Here is a 24,477-nt window from a genome sequence, read left to right as displayed (position 1 = left end):
TACAGTAAGAATTATTACCAGTTAAAAAGAATTCATAGGGTCATTGGCTACTTTACAGCCACAACCATGGATAATTACACTTAGCCATAAAAACAGTACAAGAATCAATGAAAACAATCAATAGTCTACCTTTTCAAGACTTTTAAGCAACTAAAAATTCCCTTTTTTCTCTTTTTCTTCTGCGTTGGTTTTAAATTGTTATTTGCCATTAAAACACTGTCAATTTCAGTATTTGTTTCATTGCTTGATCTTCACAAAAAATTCTAGAAATATAGTACTGGGTTTTTGAGAAGCTGTGAACCTTGTTTCACTAATCTGGGTTCACACCAAATATCATTCTTTCTTCAGTCTTTTTTATTCTTGAAAATGGGGTATTAATGGTTTTGAATACTGTTTCTAGTTGTGTATAAAGTTGTTCAAATCTCTGTGTTTAGCCAAAGGGTGTGAGGGGAATCGATGGCATCTGCTATACTTACTTTCAGGGTTTCGCCTTTTTCTGGGATTGACCCAAAGTTGAAGCCTCGTTTTAGAGCTGAAAGATTAGCTAGTGGTGATGATAATTTGTCAGTGTATTCAGTGAATGGTGGTGCTGGTTCTGTAATGGAGGAGAAGGAGAAAAAAGGGTCATTTCTTAATGGTGGGAATGGGAGCTTAAAGCCTAGGATTGAACAAAAAATGGTGAAAAAAAGGGTTTGTGAAGAACTTGAAGTGTTGTGGGATGATGGTTATGGAACAAAGACTGTGAAAGATTATCTTATTGCAGCTGAGGAGATGATCAAGCCTGATGGTGGACCACCTAGGTGGTTTTGTCCTGTTGAATGTGGTCAGCCTATAAATGATTCTCCTCTTCTTCTGTTTTTACCTGGTAAATTTGTTGCCCTCTTTTTGTTTGATGTTTTGAATGTGTATAATGGGAACTTCATTTTGTTACTTGATGTAATTGCAGGGCTTGATGGTGTTGGTATGGGCCTCATTTTGCACCATAAAGCTCTTGGCAAGTAAGTTGTATTATCCTTCCCTATATCACTTGTGTCTATTTACCTGATTACTTTGGTTGATATTCAGTTTTCTCTATGCATTTTCATGTATATGGTAAGTTTTTGGAGGGTCATATTCTGTTCCCATGTTTGTATATGTTTCCAATATCGAATATGGTAAGTTTTTGGAGGATCATATCCTGTACCCATGTTTGTATGTATATAGAACACGTTGTCTAGATGCTTCAAGCACACTAGAGGGAAATCAGATCTATAGCCTTCTTGGTGGCATTTATATTTCCTTTCAACATGGCCAATGAATTTGGCGTTGTCAGATATATGCCCAACATGGATATATTCAAATTATTTCTATGCTTTTCTGTGTATATACAAAGTTGTTGGACTGCCATATCCCGTACCCATGTTTGTATATGTTCCCAATATCGAACACATTGTCTGGATTCTTCAAGTACACTAGAGGAAAACCAGCTCTATAGCTTCCTTGGTGGCATTTATATTTCCTTTCAATGTGGCCAATAAACTAGTTGCTTGAATTTGGCGTGCATGTCCGATATATGTCCAATTTTTTTCTATGTTTTTCCATGTATATGGTAAGTTTCTAGAGGGTCATATCTCGCACCCATCTTTGTATATGCTCCTGATACAGATACCAAACTCGTTTGGATGCTTCAAGCAAAATGAAGAGTCGAACAATATATGCCAAAAAAGTTTTTCCTGCTGATTAGCTCATAGTATACTGATTTATTGTCATGTTTATATATATATGTATAGGAAGAGTTGTTCATTTGAAACTTGAAAGTAACAATTTATATTGAAGATTTTTGTTGAATGCAGGGTTTTTAAAGTACAATGCCTTCATATTCCTGTCCAAGATCGAACACCATTCGAAGGTTTCAATGCTGATACATGCCTTGAGAACAGCATATGATTGCTTATTTGCTTTCTTTTCTCTATAAATTTGCATCCTTTTAACTGCGATAGTTGATGATTGTTCATGGTTTTTTTTATGCATTTTGAAGGGCTGGTGAAACTTGTTGAAGAAGCAATAAGGCTTGAGCACACTTCCCGCCTGAATACACCAATCTATTTGGTGGGCGATTCGTTTGGAGGATGTTTAGCGCTTGCTGTTGCTGCTCGGAATCCAACCATAGACTTGGTTTTGATATTAGCTAACCCTGGTGTGCCTTTTTAAAACCTGTACTTATTTTACGAATTCAGGTTGCTGAAATTCCATGGTTGGCTGATACTTTTTCTTTACCATTCATTTTAGCTACATCATTTGGCAGGTCACAGTTACAACCGTTGTTCCCGATATTGGAAGCTTTCCCGGATGGACTCCATGTTACCATCCCCTATCTTTTGAGCCTTGTAATGGGTATGTCTTTACTATTGGTGTGCTTCATTTGATCATATTTATTCGGTTTATAACAAAGGTAAGTTTGTTCTAATACTGCTACTTCTGTTTTTTAAAGGTGAACCAGTGAAAATGGCAACTGTTGGTATCGAAGGTAGGCTTTCGCCTCTGCAGAAAATCGAACAGTTGTCCGGCAACCTCACTGCTTTGCTTCCTCTTCTTTCTGTAAGAACTGTTCTCGGTTGGTTATGATGCATTGTGTTTTGTTATTTGCATTTGCTGGCTGTCCAAGTCCGAGTAACATGGTTTGGTTCGAGTTCCGTGTTGGCTGTTAACCTGTAATGTTGGTTGTCCTTGCTTTTCAGGGTATGGCCAATATTATACCAAAGGAGACTCTCGTTTGGAAGCTGAAGTTGCTCAAAACAGCTTCTGCTTATACGAATTCGCGTCTCCATGCTGTTAAAGCCGAAGTACTAGTGCTTGCAAGGTCTTTATTCTCTCCCTCATGCCATCTTCATCTTATTGTTTCTGAATCTTCTGTATTTTGGTGAATTGCTTAAACGTCTCTGCATTTCAGTGACAAGGATAATATGCTTCCTAGTCAAGATGAAGCTCAACGTCTCATGAATTCATTATCGAATTGCAAAGTCCGTCGCTTCAAGGACAACGGACATACCCTTTTACTGGTACTGAAGCATATGTGTAGTTAATGAATCGACAGAGGGGCACTTAGGCCTGTTTCAATCGAAAAATGGTTCTCATTGGTTTTGGATATTCATGCATGTTTTTACTGTGCTACAGGAAGATAGCTTGAATTTACTGACTATCATTAAAGGTACTTGCAAATACCGGCACTCCAAGAAGCACGATTTTATAGCGGATTTTGTGCCTCCCAGCATGTCGGAATTCAAATATGCATTCGATGAAGTAGCCGGGTAATTCCCACCAAGCAATGTATTGTATGCATCACTTCACCAATTTTGGCTCATACTTACTGCCACTCAAAATTGCAGGTACATACGATTTGCTTCTGGTTCGGCAATGTTCTCTACCATGGAAGACGGAAAAATAGTGCAGGGGCTTGCAGGGGTTCCAAATGAAGGTCCGGTGTTGTTAGTTGGTTACCATATGTTAATGGGACTCGAACTTTCTTGCCTTATCGAAGCGTTCTTGCGAGAGAAGAAGATTATGGTCCGCGGAATTGCACATCCAGAATTGTTTTGGGGGAAGCTTCAAAGTTCGTCCAATGAATTTGCTTTCTCTGATTGGGTTAAAGTTATGGGTGCATTGCCCGTAACAGCAAATTATCTGTTCAAAGCTCTGTCTACGAAATCCCATGTTCTTCTTTATCCCGGTGGCGCCCGCGAGGCCCTCCATTATAAGGTCAGACCGTCCATAGTTCAGGAACTATATGGGAACCGAGAATATTAAGAGGACTTCGTGTTTACTTTCCATTTTCTTATGACATACTGCCTTTCGTGCCAATATTTCCGACATAAATTCTTAGGAAATAGTGTCTTTTATCATTGCAGGGTGAAGAATACAAATTATTTTGGCCAGAACAACCCGAATTTGTACGAATGGCAGCACGATTCGGGGCCACAATTGTACCTTTTGGAACTGTAGGAGAAGATGATATAGCAGAAGTAAGTTTTTCTGCTTCATTTTTTACTTCGTATCCGATCGAAAAACAGCTTAATATCGTTGTTCTGACTTTAATCTTCCATTGCAGTTGGTTCTCGACTACAATGACTGGATGAAAATCCCCGTGATTAACGAGAGAATAAAAGAATCCATTCGGGATGGTATAAGAATAAGGTCATTACCTGTATATTTCGGTTTCGGTTTCCCGCATGAGTGTGTATTAAGTTACATTAGGAACAAGAACAACAAGAAGCTTGCTTATTTGCAGTTATATTCTCTGATTTGTAGGGATGAAACAGATGGAGAGGTCGGAAACCAACAGCTCTTTATCCCAGGGATGTTACCAAAGATCCCAGGACGGTTTTACTATCTGTTCGGAAAACCGATAAAGTTGAAAGGAAGGGAGGATTTGACGAAGAACAGAGAAGATGCAAATGATTTGTATTTGCAGGTAAAATCAGAAGTTGAACAATGTATAGATTACTTGTTGAAGAAGCGAGAGGAGGATCCATATCGGAGTATAATCGATCGGACGATCTATGGCGCGCTTTATTCTTCTGTAGATCAAGTTCCAGCATTCAAGCCTTGAAGGGGAAAAAAAATGACTCAAAGCATATGCATCTTTGATTCTTTTATGAGGCTTATTTTTCTTTGTAGTATTCTGCATAGTTTATGTAATATAGGCCATTGCTAATATTATGACGTAATATTTACACAGTTAAAAATACAAAAGGAAAATAAGAAACTATGAAAATCAAAGAAGAAAATGTAATATTTTTTATTAATTATTAAATTAATTAATATTCGGGTTTGACACTTTTTTTAATGTGATTTTTGTGGGTTTTGTTTCAATATGGCATCTGAATTTGGTAAAAGCTATGCATTTTAGTACAATATAATGATAAATTTCACTCTCAATATTCACTTTTTTTTATTATAATTTTGGTTCTTCTTTTTAGCTAAATTTGGATATTGTCCTTTTAAAAAGAATTAAATCTGTTTTTTCAATAAAAATACTGGTTAAAATATTATTATTTTTAAATTGTGTTGATGTGGGAACTTGTGACCGTGCATGTTTAATTCATGCTGGCAATACTATTTGTATTTAATGTAATTGTCAACAAATTTAACGTTTTAATCAATATTTCTATTAAAATAACAACAATTTGACTATTATCGAAAGTTTGATAATTAAATTCAACATTTTTAAAAAAAGTTGAGGACTAAATTTAGCTCGAAAAAAGAATAAAGGGTTAAATTGATAAAAAATGTAAACATCAAAGTCTAAATTTGTCATTATGCCTTTTGATAATGATTTTAACCTTTTAATATTTAATTCGAGTTTTAGGGTTAATACGATGAAAATTAATAATTACCTAATAATAATATAAATAAACTTTAATCAAATCTACTCTAATTTTGGGGAAAAAAATCATAATATATTTAATAAATGTATCCTAATATTTTAAGCTTTTTTTAATGGGTTAATATAACATTTGATATCTAAGTTTGATCTCAATGTTCAATGTGATATCTAACATTTTTTTATCTCAATTTAACACTTGAATTTGACTTCAATGTTTAAATTGGTACTTGATTTTTTTTAATTTGACACTTGAGTTTCTTTTTGTCGCAATTAAGCACCTAAATTTGGCTTCAAATGTTCAATTTGATGCTAGTGTTTTTTTTCTCAATTAAGTACATTTTTTTATTAGATTATTGTATCAAATATTCATGGGTCCACATGATGCACTTTGGTCAGAGTAACAAATTAGACATTGAAGCCAAACTCAAGACCAAATTGAGAAAAAAATAAGGTACTAAATTGAACATTAGAGCCAAACATAGGTACCGAATTGTATATTAAACCTTTTTAATAATATCTAAATTGTCTTATATGGTAATCCAAGTAGAGCCATTAACCACTATATCATCCTGCAAGTAACAAACTCCATCTTCGTGCTTGCTTCCCTTATCTTCTTTCTTTCTTTTTTCACCGCCATGGAACCGACCGCATCGGAAATCCGCATCGACGCCGCCCCGTTGCTTCGGGTATACCAGGATGGTCACATCGAGAGGCTTTTAGGCAGTCAAACTGTTCCACCAGGCCTCGACCCCAAAACCAACGTTGAATCCAAAGACGTCGTTTACTCCCAAGAAACCGCCCAATCCGTTAGGATTTACGTCCCCGGAACCGTCGTGACCTCCGCCCAGAAACTCCCTCTCCTAGTCTACTTCCACGGCGGAGGCTTCTACATAGAAACCGCCTTCTCTCCTACGTATCAAAATTACTTAAACGCCTTAGTCGCCGAAGCTAAAATCGTCGCCGTTTCCGTCGATTACCGAAGAGCCCCCGAACACCCTATCCCTGCCGCTTACGACGATTCATGGACTGCCCTTAAATGGGTCGCTTCCTGTTGTTCCAATAGGGTCGGAAGCGTGTAAATTATTGTACTAAAAAATCACACAAAGTTCAATTCCCAGGGAAGAGAGGTGGATCACATGGATCTCTTAAATACCAAGTCTTTCCTTAGACAGAATATCCCTTCTATAGTAATTTAATAGCACAATTAAATACTACTATTATACCCTCAAATATTGAAAGAAAAATAGGACAAGAAAGAACACAAGAGTTTTAACGAGGTTCGGTAAATTATACCTACGTCCTCGGGCACTAACACCAGATGATAACTTTACTATCTTCAAAATATTACAAACAAATAGAATTCCTTAAGAATTCTCAAATGGGAGAAGAGAGAAAACTAAGAGAGAAAGATTGGTTGGGATGAATTGAAATGAGAAATGAGAAGGCCTATTTATAGTTGAGGTTCAAGGACCAAACAATAAATAGCCCATTATCTCAAGGACCAAAAAAAAATTATCCCTTGCCACTTTTCCAAAGTTGGTGGTTGTCATTATTGATTGTCTCCCATTAATGTTAATGGCAACCATTATTAATTGTCTTCCATTAATGTTAACAATCTCCACCTTGAAGATTTGATTAGGATAATCACATCTTCACACACTTCCTTCAACTCTCCAAATTCGATAAAGCTATCTTTTGTAGTGCCTACAAATGCGCTCTCGAGCGCCATACACCTGAAGATGCTCAAATTCTCAGGATGTTAATCAAGTTCAAACAATGATTAAACTTGATTGTTGTTACCACCTTGGTCATCATATCTGCGGGATTATCTGCTGTCGGAATCTTCTGAAGTAGAATTTTTCCTTTTTCAAAGACTTCCCGCACAAAGTGATATCTTACGTCGATATGCTTGGTTCTTGAATGATAGGCTTGATTTTTCGCTAAATGAATAGCGCTCTGACTGTCACAATATAAACTTATGTGACTTTGAACAATTCCTAAGTCTTTCAACAATCCATTAAGCCAAATAGCCTCCTTAACAGCTTCTGTAACTGCCATATATTCTGCCTCTATAGTAGACACAGCTACTGTAGACTGTAAGGTAGACTTCCAACTCACTAGGGCTTTCGCAAGAGTAAACAAATACCCCGTAGTTGAACGACGTTTATCTAAATCACCAGCAAAGTCGGAATCAACATATCCAACTACAAACTGACCAAGTGCTTAATCCTGTTCAAAAATTAAACCAACATCTACGGTTTTTCGAAGATACCGTAGAATCCATTTCACAGCTTGCCAATGTCCTTTTCCAGGATCATGCATATACCTGCTCACAACTCCAACAGCTTGTGAAATGTCAGGCCTCGTACACACCATTGCATACATCAAACTCCCAACTGCATTAGCATATGGGAATTTCACCATATATTCTCTTTCTTCTTCAGTTTTCGGAGATAATTGAGCACTAAGTTTCAAATGAAAAGCAAGTGGGGTACTTACATGTTTTGTGTTTTCATTTACACCAAAACATTGTAATACCTTTTTCAGATATTGCTTCTGATTCAAACAAAGCTTGCCTCTCTGTCTATCTCTACTTATCTCCATGCCGAGAATCTTCTTGGCCTCACCTAGATCTTTCATCTCGAACTCTTGATTCAACTGAGCCTTCAGCTTATCTATCTCTTTTTGGCTCTTCGAAGCGATTAACATATCATCAACATACAAGAGTAGATAAATGAAAGATCCGTCATGCAGCTTCTGCAAATACACACAATTGTCATATTTGCTTCTTGTGTACTTCTGCCTTCTCATAAAGCTATCAAATCGCTTGTACCACTGCCTCGGGGATTGCTTCAATCCATATAGCGATTTGTTCAGCTTACAAACCCAATTTCTACCACCAGCATCTGTGTATCCTTCGGGCTGAGTCATATAGATCTCCTCTTCTAACTCACCATGCAAGAAAGCCGTCTTAACATCAAGTTGAGCTAGCTCCAAATTCAACTGTGCTACCAAGGCCAATAAAATTCTAATGGAGGAATGCTTCACAACAGGGGAAAATACATCATTGTAGTCAATTTCCTCCTTCTGAGCGTAGCCTTTAGCTACCAATCTTGCCTTGTAGCGAATATCCTTCTTGCTAGGAGATCCATCTTTCTTTGTGAATACCCACTTGCATCCGATTGCCCTTTTACCTTTCGGTAACTGCGCCAACTCCCAAGTATTGTTCTTCCGGAGAGACTGCATTTCTTCATCCATGGCGCTTTTCCATTTATCACTTTCTAAGCTTTGCATTGCTTCTTGATAAGTGATAGGAATATCATCAACAACGGGAAGGGCGTAGGCCACCATATCAGTAAATCGAGCAGGTTTACGAATTTCTCTCCGTGGCCTTGCAACTGCAACTGGTTCTGGTGTACTTAGTGGTTCTTGAGTCAGAACCTCTTCAACCTCTAATTCCTCCATTGTGGCTGGAGAATTAGACTTATTAACTGGGCAAATCCCCATCTGCTCAAACTCCACCTGTTTTGGAGTACACTCCACCTGCTGTGGAGTATTGCTCGTCTGAATATCTTTATCTGCTACCTTTTTCAATGTGGCAGATTCATCAAAGGTAACATCTCTTCTACAGATCATTTTCTTTGTGCTTAAGCACCAAAGACGAAATCCCTTCACTCCAGAAGTGATTCCCATAAAGAGAGCTTTCTTTGCCCTCGGATCTAACTTTGACTCCTTCACATGGTAATATGCAGTGGATCCAAACACATGTCAGGAATCATAATCTGTAGCCGGTTTTCCAGACCATACCTCCATAGGAGTTTTTCTTTCTAATGCAGATGATGGCAAACGATTAACAAGATGGCCAGCGTATGTCACAGCCTCAGCCTAAAATTGCTTGCCCAACCCAGCATTGGACAACATACATCAAACTTTCTTCAGCAATGTTCGATTCATACGCTCTGCCAATCCATTCTGCTGTGGTGTATCCCTAACTGTGAAGTGTCGAACAATACCATACTCTTGGCACACATCGAAGAACGAATCACTTTTATATTCCCCTCCATTGTCCGTCCTAAGCCGCTTGATTTTCTTGCCAGTTTGGTTTTCGATCATAGTTTTCCATTTAAGAAAAACTCTAAGCACTTCATCCTTAGTTCTCATGGTATACACCCAAACTCTTCTAGAAAAGTCATCAAGAAAAGTAACAAAGTAGTGTTTTCCTCCCAATGAAGGTGTCTTGGAAGGCCCCCACACATCTGAGTGAACATATTCCAAAATACCTTTTGTATTATGGATAGCAGTACCGAATTTCACTCTCTTTTGCTTTCCCAGAACACAATGCTCGCAAAATTTTAATTTGCAAGCCTTTGCACCTTTCAACAATCCTTGCTTTGCCAGAATTTGCAAGGATTTTTCGCTGGCATGTCCCAACTTCATATGCCACAACTGTATTGAGTCTAATTCTTTGTTGCCGGAAGCTGCAGCGACTGCTCCAATAACTGTACTACCTTGGTAGTAATACAAGTTATTTTTCCTGATGCCCTTCAATATTACAAGTGCGCCAGATGTCACTTTCAAAACCCCATCTCTCATAGTAACAACTGAACCATTGGATTCCAGGGCTCCCAATGAGATGAGATTTTTCTTCAAACTGGGCACGTACCGAACATCAGTCAGAACTCTGGTTGATCCATCTTTATTCTTTAATTGGATTGAACCTATCCCAACAGTTTTACAGCCATTGTCATTGCCCATATAAACAACTCCTCCATTTAGTTCTACTAAATCAGAGAACCACTCCCGGTTAGGGGACATATGATAGGTACAACCCGAATCCAATATCCACTCATCTGAATGTAACGACGATGATGATGCAACCAGTGATAGTTCAGAGTCACTGGTATCATGCTTTGCAACACAAGCATCTACAGCAGCTTTTCCCTTATTCTTCAGCTTTGGACAATTTTTCTTCCAGTGGCCTTTCTCATGACAAAAAGCACATTCATCTTTCCCGAGTCTGGACTTTGACTTTGATCTCCCCTTTTGAATTTTCTTCCGAGTGTATGAACGACCTCGGACTACTAAAGCTTCTGTATCTCTGATTGAGTTTTTCTGTTTGTCATTCTTTCTCTGTTCATAACTGTATAAGGCCGCATAGACTTCGCTCAGAGATATATCACTCCTGCCATGAAGTAGAGTAGTTTCTAGGAACTCAAACTCCTCAGGAAGTGACCCCAACAGCATCAAAGCCAAATCTTCATATTTGAATGTCTCATCCATATTCAGCAAATCAGTGACTAACTGATTAAATTTGGTGATGTGATCATTCATTGTGGTACTTGGGACGTATGTGAAGCGAAACAGTCTTTTCTTCAAGTGGAGCTTATTTTGACTGTTTTTCTTCAAAAAATTTTCTTCAAGTGCCACCCACAACTTATTTGCAGAAGTCTCCTTTGAAAAAGCATACCTCTGCTCTCGAGAAAGGCATGATCGAATTGTGCCACATGCCAACCGATTGATCGCCTTCCAATCTTTCTCCTGTACATCATCTGGTTTCTCTTCATCAATGGCAATGTCTAGACCCTGCTGAAAAAGGGCATCTAGAACCTCACTTTGCCACATACCAAAATGGCCCGTGCCATCAAAGATCTCCATGGCCAGTCTTGCATTTGCAATTGTCGGTCTTGTCCACATGGATGATGTTGAAGCTCCTACACTGACCGTTTTCTCCATAATCTTTCAATATACCTAAGGAAATCTTTTCTAATGTGGAAGATCAGTTCAAACTGCAACCACAGAGCATACTACGATTAACCTTCGGCTCTTGATACCACTTGTTGTTCCAATAGGGTCGGAAGCGTGTAAATTATTGTACTAAAAAATCACACAAAGTTCAATTCCCAGGGAAGAGAGGTGGATCACATGGATCTCTTAAATACCAAGTCTTTCCTTAGACAGAATATCCCTTCTATAGTAATTTAATAGCACAATTAAATACTACTATTATACCCTCAAATATTGAAAGAAAAACAGGACAAGAAAGAACACAAGAGTTTTAACGAGGTTCGATAAATTATACCTACGTCCTCGGGCACTAACACCAGATGATAACTTTACTATCTTCAAAATATTACAAACAAATAGAATTCCTTAAGAATTCTCAAATGGGAGAAGAGAGAAAACTAAGAGAGAAAGATTGGTTGGGATGAATTGAAATGAGAAATGAGAAGGCCTATTTATAGTTGAGGTTCAAGGACCAAACAATAAATAGCCCATTATCTCAAGGACCAAAAAAAAATTATCCCTTGCCACTTTTCCAAAGTTGGTGGTTGTCATTATTGATTGTCTCCCATTAATGTTAATGGCAACCATTATTAATTGTCTTCCATTAATGTTAACACTTCCCATTATAACGGAAACGGTCCCGAACAGTGGTTGAACCGCTACGTCGACTTCGAAAACGTTTATCTCTCGGGGGATAGCGCCGGTGCCAACATAGCCCACCACATTGCCGTTAAAACCAGCAAGGAGAAGCTCGACGGTATGAATCTCGTCGGTATCATTTTAACCCACCCATTTTTTTGGGGCAACGAACCGGTTGGCGATGAGGTTAAGAACCCAGCCGTAAGGGCGATAATCGAAGGGATCTGGCGATTGGCCTCTCCTACAACGAGTGGGTCCGATGATCCATTGATCAACCCCATTGATGATCAAAGCTTTGGGAGTTTCTTAGGGTGCAAAAGGGTACTGACTTGTGTTGCTGAAAAGGATATACTGAAATACAGGGGCTGGTACTACTGCGAGAAGTTGAAGAACAGTGGGTGGGATGGTGAAGTGGAGGTGATGGAGGCTGAAGGAGAAGTCCATGTGTTCCATTTAAGCAAACCCTGTTGCTCAAATGCTGTGGCTAAGGTGAAAAAAGTTGCAGAGTTCATGAACCAGGGTAAGGCTTAAAAGTAGCTGTAAAAAAGTATAATTGAGATAGTAATTTAGTGTTCTATGAACCATTGATTTTTAGCGTTGAATTGTGTTTTGGATGATAATATGAACAATACCCAGCAATTCGATTCGGGTTTGGTGATGGTGAATTTGGATTTTAAAATTTTAAAGTTGTTTTGGGTTTGAATTATTTTTGAATTTTGTTAATTTTGATTTTATAGTTATTTCGGGTTTGAATTGTTTAGAGTATTTTATTTTAAGTTTGGATTACAGTTGATGGGTTGATATCCTTTTTTATAAATATGTATGTTGAAAGATATTTTCATGACTCCTTTTTAAATAAGTTTTTGAGTTGTCGTTTACTTAGAGTTGGTAGATTCTTAACATGTTGGGGATTATTTTCAATTGAGGTTTTATCTCTTGATGATATTGACAATAGCTTAAGTGCCAAAGGTTGTTTAAAGAGACTACGGGTTCAACAGGGTGGGTGTCATATGCCCATAATTGATCTTATTAGGCACAAATATTCACATTTCCTTGATAAGTGACCTGTGTCACGCACGATCTATCGTGATGAGATGTTTTTTATTGGGCTTGTGGTCTCTTTAAGTAGCTTCAAGCACTTGTGCTCTTGTCAGAGTTGAGAGATAAAACCTCAACTAAAGACAACACCAGATATCTTGAAATGTTTATCAATTTCGAGCAAACAATACTTTGAAGAGTTTTTTTGAAATAATTAAAAATCCCTCAACAATGTATGATATCATACAAGAGCTCAACCTAAAATTGACCTTATACATAAAGAATTCTAGCTATTAATTTCATGGTTGTTAAAGTTGGATCGGGAATCGTTTGATATATCAATAAGAACAAATACTTGAATCAATTTTTGAGCAAAATCACATGAAATTAGTTGAAGTAAATTAAAAAATCGATTGAATTGATTTTTTTCTATTATTATCACATTGGCTCTCATTTACTCATTTTAATTATTAATTTTTTGAAATTTAAAATTTTAATATTAACTAAAGGGTAATTGTTGAATTTATTATTTTTAAAATTTTATGCTATAAATATGATTTCTATTAGTCATGTTTTTGAAGTGAACTTCTATTAGTCATATTGTTTGTGTAATGGCTATTTTCAGCCCCTAGTTTTGACGGGCATTTCTTATATATATAGTGATTATATAGGGTAAATTACACTAATAGTTATTTAACTGTTAGTGTATTTCTATTTTAGTCACTTAAATTTGTAAAAATATATATATATTTTAATCATTAATATTACCAACATTTGATATTTTAATTACTCATCCGTTAAATTATTAACCAAAAAATGACATAACCTTTCTTTAATTATTATAATAACAAATTTAAGTGTTAGGGAGGGACTATGGGTAGATTTAGGTATTGTATTAGGGGCAAAGTCAGAAAATTTTTTTAGGGGGGCCAAAATTAAATTGTAATTTTTACGATAGTAAAAATGTAATTTCACCATTTGAATAGCTTATATTTTTATAATTTTTAAAGGATTAAATTAAAATTTTATCATTTTTAGGGGGTAAAGTGCAATTTTACCTTTACTAATTTAAAATTTTAAAAATTCTAAAGACCTAAATGAAAATTTTTCCATTTTTAAGGCGGGTTGGGCCCCTTACCAGCTCCCTGCCTTTACATTGTATCAAAAAGAACAAAATATGATAAGAACCTACAATAATTTTAATGTTAAAAAAATTTATTACAAGTATCTAATTAAATAATTAACTCAAAATTTTACATAAATAAAAAAAGAAAGAAAAATAACCAATATTTTATTTTTAACAATATGATCATATCTACTCTTTTAAAAACAATGCCTAGAACCATCCATAATCTCTCCCAACTCATAAATAGGAGGATAATTTGTTTTAGTGCACTCGAACCCACGTTTTTCTACGTTGATAACAATACTCATACTAATCGAGCTAAAACAACAAATAACCAATATTTTAATATCAATAATTTTTAGTTGGTTGTAATCTATCAGCTTGTCCTTTTATCCAAAGTCAATTCTCATTAGTTATAATTTTATTGAGGCTATGTTTTAAAATTTTCTTTTTAAAATTGACATTTATTTTAAAATAAATATTTTAATCTCAACATAATTCATTTGTTTTTATCTTTTCCTCATTGTTTGCTGCATTTATCTTTTTCTGTAATAAATATAAATTCTCATCTATGCCATCCTTGTCTTATTACAAATGCAATGTTTATTGATGAGCAAAAATGCAATGTTTTAAATAAATTATAAAAAAATTAAAAAATTATAACATTTTTTTCAACTTATTTTTAGTTTAGTTCAACAAGTTTGTATGAATTTATGAATCAACTAATTTTTTATGTCTCTTCATGTTATATCAATTAATTTTCGATCCGATTGATTTTTATCCTATTTAACACCTTGCAATTCTTCATTAAGAATTTTTTTAACGGGAAAGAAAGTTTAAGTACTACTTTTGATAAAATAAATAAATATTTAAATGACAAAAATATTGTAATTTAAGGTTATTTTTTTATTTAAGCTCTTGTTCAAAATAAAATTTAATAAATTTATTTTTATAATTTTAAATAATACAACGGCATCAATGATTAGGCCCAACATCTTCAAAACTGAACTGATGATTGAGCCTGTTAAATTATTGATTTTTGGTTGATAGAATGAATCGATTTGTTCGATTCAATTGAATAATTCTTTTAAAAAAATCATAAACTAAAAAGGGATAATATGTTTTTTATTTTTATTTTATCTTTGAACTAGGCAACTAGATTTATTTTGGTACATATATATTTTTTGTTCATTTTGGTATCTGGACTTGGCAATTAAATTTATTTTGGTCCATGAATTAAGATTTCGTTAAGATTTGATAATGTGATCAGTGTTCTTGAAACATTACTCGATTGGATGGTCGGACCAATTGGGTCAAGAATTGACTGATATACTAGCCCAAACAAAGGAGTTGAATTGATTAAATTAGAAATTGCTTGACCAAGTAAAAATCGAAAATCGAGACAAAAAATCAATAGTTGAATAGGTCAAACCAATTTAATAATTTTTTTAAAAAATATATGAATTTTTAATTATTATTGGTCTAACAATTGAACCAATCGAATCAATTAAATCATGAACCAGTAGACCTGTCCAATTATTAAAATACTATATGTGACACTTTAAGTACCACATTATCAAATTTTAATAATTTTCAAGTTAGTAATCAAAACGAATGTAGGCATCAAGTTCATGTATCAAAGTGAATAAAAAAGCACATATACCAAAATAGATCTAGTTGCTAAATTCAGGGCAAAAAAATATATTATCTTAATTTAAAAAAAATTGATTCATTCGATCCAACCGACTAATCTAGTTCTTAACAATGTATTCTAAATCCGACCTATATTAAATTAATCGGACTTGATTCGATTAATTGAATTAAAAAATTATTAAAAATTCAAAACTAATAAGACAATTCGATTTCAACAATCTTTTATCCAGTCAATTTTTCGATATCAATTCTCGAATAAACCGATTTAAAACTACTCCCCAGATTAATACCTAAACCGTGGTTGACGCAACATTGGCTCTTAAGAGAGTGCCACTAGCTCATTACAATGCACTATAATCTATTCACCATCTTTGTTATCTACGTTCATCATTTTTCCTTTTATTATATATTCCGCCATCTTTGTAATCTTTGTGCTTTGCCTTTCGTATCTTCTTTGTTTCTTTTCCACCGCCATGGAATCCGCCGCATCGGAGATACTCATAGACGGCGCTCCTTTTTTTCGCTTATACAAGGACGGTCGCATCAAAAGGCTTTCAGGCACCGAAAACGTCCCTCCAGGCCTCGACCCCAAAACCAACGTTGAATCCAAAGACCTCCTTTACTCCCAAGAAATCGCCCAATCCGTAAGGATTTACGTCCCCGGAACCGTCGTCACCTCTGCCCAGAAACTCCCTCTCCTCGTCTACTTCCACGGTGGAGGCTTCTGCATAGAAAGCGCCTTCTCTCCTACGTATCACAATTACTTAAACGCCTTAGTCGCCGAAGCGAAAATCGTCGCTGTTTCAGTCAATTACCGGAGATCCCCCGAGCACCCACTCCCCGCCGCGTACGACGATTCATGGACCGCCCTTAAATGGGTCGCTTCCCATTACGTCGGAACCGGTCCTGAACAGTGGTTGAACCACTACGTTGACTTCGAAAACGTTTATCTCTCAGGGGATAGCGCCGGTGCCAACATATCCCATCATCTCGCCGTTAAAATCACCAACGAAAAGCTCGACGGTATGAATCTCGTCGGTATCATTTTAACCCATCCATTTTTTTGGGGCAAAGAACCGGTTGGCGATGAGGTTAAGAAACCAGCTATAAGGGCAAAAATGGATGGGATTTGGCGATTGGCGTATCCTACAACAAGCGGATCCGATGATCCATGGATAAACCCCATTGATGATCAAAGCTTTGGGAGGTTCTTGGGATGTAAAAGGGTACTGGTTTGTGTTGCAGAAAAGGATGTAATGAGACACAGGGGCTGGTACTATTGCGAGAAGTTGAAGAACAGTGAGTGGGGTGGTGAAGTGGAGATGATAGAGGCTCAAGGAGACGACCATGTGTTCCATTTAAACAAACCCAACTGCCCAAATGCTGTGGCTATGCTGAAAAAAGTTGCAGAGTTCATTAACCAGGGTAAGGCCTAAAACTTAAGGTTGAATTCATTTGGATAAGATTAATTTTGGGTTTGAATAATTTTAGGGTTTAGGATAAATTTTGGGTTATGATTATCTTCTAAGCTCGGATTATTCAAATTTATCATTTATTATTTTTTGAATATTTGGATTTAAAAGTATTATAGAGTTTTTTTACTAGAAATTAAATTGTATTTTCTCCTTTACTTAAAAAATAAATATATTAGTCTCTATATGTTAGATAAAAGAACAAACTAGTCATTTATGTTAAAAATTTAATCCATTGCCACTTTTAAAAACTAGCATACTTGATGAAACTGTACCTTATGTCGATGCCAATATATATGACCAATTTTTAATATTAGAAATTAGGATGCCAAAACCCGAATCGTATGGTGGATTCTGAGTTGATCCACTTTATATGTAATATATTTTTTTGTTTAAAAAGTGGATGCAGGCAGAATGAATTTCTTCTTTTAGATAATGGGTATGGAGTGATCACAGTAATTGCTTGTCCCGCCCTGACCCGCTCTACTATATAAAATTATAATGGTATCCTTGTATATATATAAACGATTAAAAAGGTAAAAGTGTAATAACATAATATAGAAAAAATCATATATTTAATGTTGAAATATGTTTTTTAAAGAATTATATTTAAATATTTTACTTGATTTTGAAAATTTAAAAATATTAAAGATAAGTAGCAAAAATAAGATACAAGCAGAACGGGTTGGGACAAGAATGGATGGATCCAAAATCTATAGAGATAGTAGTAGTTTTCAAATTTATACATCTATAATGGAGTGGGGCGGGTGGTGGAATTGAACATGCCAATTGTGAGCAGTAGTGGATTTAGCAATATCCGCCCCACTCTATTGCCATTCCTAGTAGAAATGGATAAAGTTTTTAACAGAATGACCAATTTGCTCTTTAATCTAATATATAGGGACTAATTTACTTATTTTTTAGCAGAAGGGGCAAATATAATTCCACTCTTAATACAAGGATCTCCAAGATACTTTTACTCTTAAATTTATCATTTATTATCTTTTGATTTTATGAACCCTTTCGGCTATTAATTAACATTTACAGTAACAAAACAAAGAAGAGCAAGTGGCAGACAATCAAAATTATAAGTTCCAGGCCGCCGATGAACTGTCAATTTAGCGAGGCTATCCGCAACTCTGTTACCTTCTCTGAGTGTATGTATAATTTTCACCTCTCACGATTTAGTTAGAAGTTGCTTAATTTGCTTTATAAGTTGAAAATAATTGGTATAATTATATGTAATTATACATATGAGACATATTTTGATAATTATTATAATTATAAAATTTTATTGAATTGAGTGTAATTAGAGGATTCTAATTATACTTTTCAAATCTTAAGAGAGAGATTGAGATTGGAGGAATTACAAGAGTAAATAACCCCGATGACCAAATTATTGATATGTAATTATGCTATGCTCGTCAAATAGCTTTAGTGAATTAAAATTCTTTATAATCACAAGAGGTTGTAACCTCAATGCTTGAAACTAGGAGGGATATTAGTTTGGTTTGGTCGAGTTTTTTGGAAATTTTTTTATCACTCATGATAATTTGGTTCGGCTCTTGATTGTTTTTCATTTTAATTTTTTGTTTTGAATTTCTAGATTTATTTTGATAAAATTGGCTTTGTTTTATAAATTTAGAATATTATTTGACAAAATTTTAAAGTTTTTTTTTTCATTTATATTTTTAAAAAATAATAAATTTTCAGGAACTTTTAAATTATTTTTATTATTTTAAATATAAAATATTTATTTTAATATCATAAAAATAAAATTAATTATATATTAAATAAAAAATATAATTCAGTTCGTTTTTGCACAACTGTGATTTCTAATATTGCATTCCATAAACTATCCAAATACCTCGATTCGAGTTGGTTTTTGATTTTTCGGTTTTCTTACTCAACCCTACTTGCAATTACATTTTGGCAACACACCATTAAGATGAACAATAAAATAAAACGAAGATGAGACGTATTCGGATAGGTAGAGGTGTTCATGGGTTAGGTTAGGTTTTAATCAAACCTATGTACGATATTTACACATTTTATGTTAGCCCAAACTCCGCATTGCCTGAAATATTAGCCTCGAATTTTGCCCAAGCCCACTTATATTTGTAAATAGTTAACTCAAGCTTATTTTAGCCATGTCCAAATTATTATTTTGTAAAAACTGTTAAAATTACATTAATTATTAATTTTATTTTTTTCTTTTATTTTTTTGGTACAAGTATTTTTTTCTTTTATTAAATTTTAAACATAAACAACTTTACATATTTTTAATGTTTATATTATAGTATTTTATATTTAATTTTATTTGATATATATTACATAATATAAAAAATAAAATAATATATATACAAAGTAGAAAATGAGTAGAGCTTCAACCTTTCATGTTGAAGCTCAAACTTGACTCATATTTTAAATACGTCTAATTTTTTTATCCAAATCTATTTATTGCATCATACTTTGATTTCTACCTTTTTATATTTTTGTTAGACATTCGAGCTTTAACAAATAGATCGATCTTTGAACAGATCTAGTGACAACATGATTTATTAGGTGGATATTAGACTTTTTAAGTGTTTAGCAACTCATTTAGTCGAATAAATATAACTCTCTTGGGTTGACTAGGCTTAAATAAAACTCGGTTCAACCCATTAAAATGTTTGAAAAATCTTAGATTGCATTATGTATCGACCCATTAAAACCCTATTAGCTCAATGAAGGTAACTTTTCCATAGGTTGGTTCGTCTTTTCCTTCGCTTAAAACAGCCACCGCTAGTGATCATAAAGGCATCATTTAAAGGTTTTACGATCATCAATTGACTGTTATTCATGACAAACTAGACAAAATAGGGTGAAACAACTAAATTTGAACATAAATACTACATTAGTATTGTAACACCCTTAACCCGTATCCGTCACCGGAATAGGGTTTCAAGGTATTACCGAACTTATACATTAGCATTTGTACAAAACCGAGTCATAAATTTGCATTCCAAATCAAAAATTTTCAAATTTCACCATAAAGTCCCTAATATGGGCCTACGGGGCCCAATACATGCTTTAGAAGTGATTTAGAACTAAACCGGCAACTTTGGAAAACTTTTAAAACAATTTCTTGAAGTTAGGGGCACATGCCTGTGTAGCCAGCCCATGGGCAATTCTGACTTGGAATTTCTTAAGCATCAAATGGGCACACGGCTTGGGCACACGCCCATGTGGCTAGGCTGTGTGGTAAACTAATTTTTCACCATTTTTAAGCCATTTTACACAATTTTGACACACGACCATGCTTGAAACCCATGTCCTTCACACGACCAAGACACACGGCCGTGTCTTTTGCCCGTGTACTATCCTGACTTCACATTTAAGGATGCTGGGGACACATGGTCATTTCACAAGCTCGTGGGCTTACCGTGTGTCACACACGGCCTAGACACATGCCCGTGTGTCTATCCATGTGGACAAAAATAGGTCGTTTTAGGCCACTTTTCTCACCCTTTCATCCATTACATGCACTTAAACTCAACTTTATACAAATTACAACCAACCAATTAACCAATTTATGCCCATAATATGCATTTTATATTAACACACTACCACTTAACCATTAAACTAAGTTTCATACACATATGCCATCCCTTTTACATACTTTAACCATCTATAACTTTATCCAACCAAATACTTATACATGCCATATAAATCAAAAGATAATAACCCAAAACTACCGGAGAAGTCTGGATAGTGTGATTCTTGGTGATGATCCAATCCTCCGACTCCACGTTAATCTACAAGACATGACAATCACATTCAAGTAAGCTTGTGAAAGCTTAGTAAGTTCATAGGCTTAGAATGTAAACTTACCAAATATGGTAAAGCATTCATATATTATCCAATTCACTAATTTCTCCTGTCATTCACAAGCCAAGTCAATTTCACTTAATATTATTCACACTTAAACTTCATTCTTTTAGGCACATTTATCACTTACCATCTCTTTTCAAATTAAGAAACTATACGGAATTGAGTACTTCGTCTTCACTTTGCCATAGTAAAACTATGGACTTGCACATGATCACGTTTCACTTTCCGAAGCCATAGCCCAACCATGGTCTTACACGAGTCATATATCATACCGATACCATATTCCGGATATGGTCTTACACGAGAGCACTTATCACTTTTCTCCGATGCCATAGCCCAGCTATGGTCTTATACGGATCACTTATACCACTTTAATCCGAAGCCATAGCCCAACTATGGTCTTATACGAAAAATCACTTATCACTTGTTTTTCGATGCCATAGCCCAACTATGGTCTTATACAGATATCACTTATCACTTGTTGCTATGGTCCAACCATGGTCTTTTTCTGTCAATTCATCGTTTGTCACTGGACAGAAGTACTCAATCCGATGTTTCATTCAATTTGATCATTTCTTCAATTTTATATTTTTACATTATTCATGGTTTTATCATAATCATATAGTATAACTCATTATAAAATTCATAAGAATAACAATGATCACTAAAATTTAGCCACATGAACTTACCTGGGCTAATTCGCAATAGTTGTAGAAGTTCAAGAAAATTATTTGACTATTTTCTCATTTCCACGATTCACTTCAATTTCTTGATCTATAATTACAAAATCATTCATTAATTATCATTCATTTCAATTTTATTTTATCTCACAATTTATACCGTTTAATTCCCAAAATTACACTTTTACCCCAAATTTCACAATTTTCACAATTTGTTCCCTGACTAATTAACTCATCAATAGAACCTTTTCTTCTCAATTAACATTTTACTTAGACATTTTAAATTACTTCACAACCATTTAAATTTATAATTTCTACATAAAACCCTAATTTCAAGCTCTTTTACAATTAGGTCCTCAAATATTCACTTTCTATATAATTCTTTCAATAAAATCAGCATATAAACAAATTAAAGCTTTAATTCCATGCTAAATCATCATAAACTTCCAGTACTTATTCATGGAAACTTTCAAAATCAACTATGAAATCAAAAACTAATGAATTAGATGATAGGACTTAGTTGTAAAAGTCCCAAAAACACAAAAAATTCAAGAAATAATCAAGATTTGAACTTACTTGCAGTAAAAATATGAAAAACCAGCTCTAAGGTTTCTTCAATGGCTATTTTTAACTGAAGAGGAAGAAGAAAATTGAAGAAATCTCTAGATTTCCGATTACATCCCATTTTTTAACTATTCAATTTTTACTTATTTTCCAATTTTACTTCTTGTTCACACCTAATTTCAATATTTTCTGCAGACACATGCCGTCCAGCCCAATAATAGGTGTTTAATTGCCTATTTAGTCCTCTTTTAATTATTACTAGAGCTATTTAATCACATTTCACAATTTTACACTTAATTCAATTTAGTCCTTTTTACCCAACTAACTACTGAAACCTTAAAATTTCTTGACGAAACTCTAATAATAACTTACTAACACTCCATAAATATTTATAAAAATATTTATGGCTCATTTAATATTCCGAGGTCTAAATTATTTAGTATTTATTATAAAATACTATTCACTATTTCAATCATTTTCCTAACTTCACATCTAACTTATTTTCATTAAATAAATAATATTTTCTACTCATTTGTTGGATTTAGTAATCTTGAATTACTATTCCGGCACTACTGGAATTTGGGCCTTTACAACTCTCCCCCATTTAGGAAATTTCGTCCTCGAAATTTCACACCTCAAAATAAGTGTGGATATTGAGATCTCATTAATTCCTCTATTTCCCAAGTTGTCTCCTCCGACCCATGACGATTCCACAATACTTTAACTAACAGTACCCGTTTATTTCTTAATTCTTTAATTTCTCGTACTAAAATTTTCATTGGTTCCTCCGAATAAGTGATATCTGGTTGAAGCTCTATCTCCGTATGAGGAATTACATGTGATAGATCTGATCTATACCGTCTTAGCATAGACACATGAAACACATCATGAATCTTTTCAAGTTCCGGAGGCAAAGCCAATCTGTATGCTTCCGGACCGATTCTTTCAGTGGTTTCGTATGGCCTGATAAATCGTGGACTCAGTTTTCCCTTTTGTCGAACCGCAAAACTTTCTTCCACGATGACACTTTCAAAAATACTCGATCGCCCACATTAAACTCTATATCTCTTCTTTTTAAATCTACATATGACTTCTGACGATCAGAAGCAGCTTTTAATCTGTCTCATATAATACAAATTTTTTCTTCTGTTTCTCGAATAAAATCTACTCCCATTAACTTTGATTCACTTAATTCAGTCTAATACAATGGAGTTTTATATTTCCTTTCATATAAAGCTTCAAACGGGGCCATTTTGATACTAGTATAATAACTATTGTTATAAGCAAATTTAGCTAAAGGTAAATACCTTTCCCAGCTGCTGCCAAATTCAAGTACACAACACAACAACATATCTTTTAATATCTGAATTACCCGCTCTGATTGCCCGTCTTTCTGGTGATGAAAAGCTATGCTGCAGTTTAACTTGGTGCCCAAAGCTTCTTGTAATTTATCCCAAAATCTTGAGGTAAACCTTGGATCTCAATCAGAAATAATAGATGTCGGCACTCCATGTAATCTTACTATCTCTGAAACATATATTTTCGCCAACTTTTCAAGTGGATAGTTTGCCCTGACTGGAATAAAATGTGCTGATTTAGTTAACCGATCAACAATCACCCATATTGAATCTTTCTTTTTTGGTGTCGCCGGTAACTCGGACACAAAATCCATCGTGACATATTTCCATTCCGGAATCATAATGGGCTGCAATAAACCGATCGGTACCTGATGTTCAGCTTTCACCTGTTGACAGATCAGACATTTTGCTACATATTCACAAATTTCCCACTTCATACCAGGCCACCAATACATTTTCTTCAAATCCCAATACATTTTCGTATTACTCGGGTGAATAGAACATATACTACTATGAGCTTTTGATAAAATATCATTATTCAAATTTGGATTATTTGGAACATAAATTCTATTTCGATAGTATAACATACCACTGCCATCTATGGAATACTCCAAGCTCAACTTATCCAAGATCATTTGTCGTTTCAACACTAATTTCGGGTCTTCATCTTGCAACTCCCAAATTCGTTGAAAGAATACAGGTTTTTCTTTCAATTCTGCTAACACAAAACCATTTTCATTAACAGACAATTGAGCATTTAACGCTCAGAGAGCAAACAATGACGATTCCGGCTAAGTGCATCTACTACAACATTAGCTTTCCCTAGATGATAGCCAATAACAAGATCGTAATCTTTCAAAAGTTCTAGCCACCGCCTCTGTCTCAAATTTAACTCCTTTTGTGTCATCAAATATTTTAATCTATTGTG

General features: G+C 34.8%; 3 protein-coding genes across 3 annotated transcripts; all 3 read left to right on the top strand.

Annotated features, from left to right (window-relative positions):
• The first annotated feature begins 54 nt into the window (after positions 1-54).
• LOC107927958 (acyltransferase-like protein At1g54570, chloroplastic) lies at positions 55-4,789 on the top strand. Its single transcript, XM_016859095.2, has 13 exons — positions 55-865; positions 947-998; positions 1,833-1,888; positions 2,018-2,176; positions 2,269-2,373; positions 2,471-2,577; positions 2,718-2,839; positions 2,930-3,038; positions 3,154-3,287; positions 3,366-3,735; positions 3,885-3,998; positions 4,085-4,170; positions 4,285-4,789. Exons 1-13 carry the CDS (start codon positions 457-459, stop codon positions 4,583-4,585), a joined length of 2,124 nt encoding a protein of 707 aa, XP_016714584.2. The 5' UTR covers positions 55-456; the 3' UTR covers positions 4,586-4,789.
• Positions 4,790-5,997: 1,208 nt separating this feature from the next.
• On the top strand, positions 5,998-12,344 carry LOC107927893 (probable carboxylesterase 12). The gene is made up of 2 exons (XM_016859017.2): positions 5,998-6,404; positions 11,761-12,344. The coding sequence occupies exons 1-2, from the start codon at positions 5,998-6,000 to the stop codon at positions 12,314-12,316; spliced, it is 963 nt and encodes a 320-aa protein (XP_016714506.2). The 3' UTR covers positions 12,317-12,344.
• Positions 12,345-15,648: 3,304 nt separating this feature from the next.
• Positions 15,649-18,373, top strand: LOC107927848 (probable carboxylesterase 7). Its single transcript, XM_016858974.2, has 2 exons — positions 15,649-17,027; positions 18,122-18,373. The coding sequence occupies exons 1-2, from the start codon at positions 16,076-16,078 to the stop codon at positions 18,163-18,165; spliced, it is 996 nt and encodes a 331-aa protein (XP_016714463.2). The 5' UTR covers positions 15,649-16,075; the 3' UTR covers positions 18,166-18,373.
• Positions 18,374-24,477: the final 6,104 nt, after the last annotated feature.

The sequence above is a fragment of the Gossypium hirsutum genome, chromosome A03, assembly GCF_007990345.1.
Source record: "Gossypium hirsutum isolate 1008001.06 chromosome A03, Gossypium_hirsutum_v2.1, whole genome shotgun sequence".
In the NCBI taxonomy this organism is placed as follows: domain Eukaryota; kingdom Viridiplantae; phylum Streptophyta; class Magnoliopsida; order Malvales; family Malvaceae; genus Gossypium; species Gossypium hirsutum.
The sequence above is the reverse complement of the archived record's forward strand: the minus strand, read 5'-3'. Positions and strand labels throughout refer to the sequence as shown.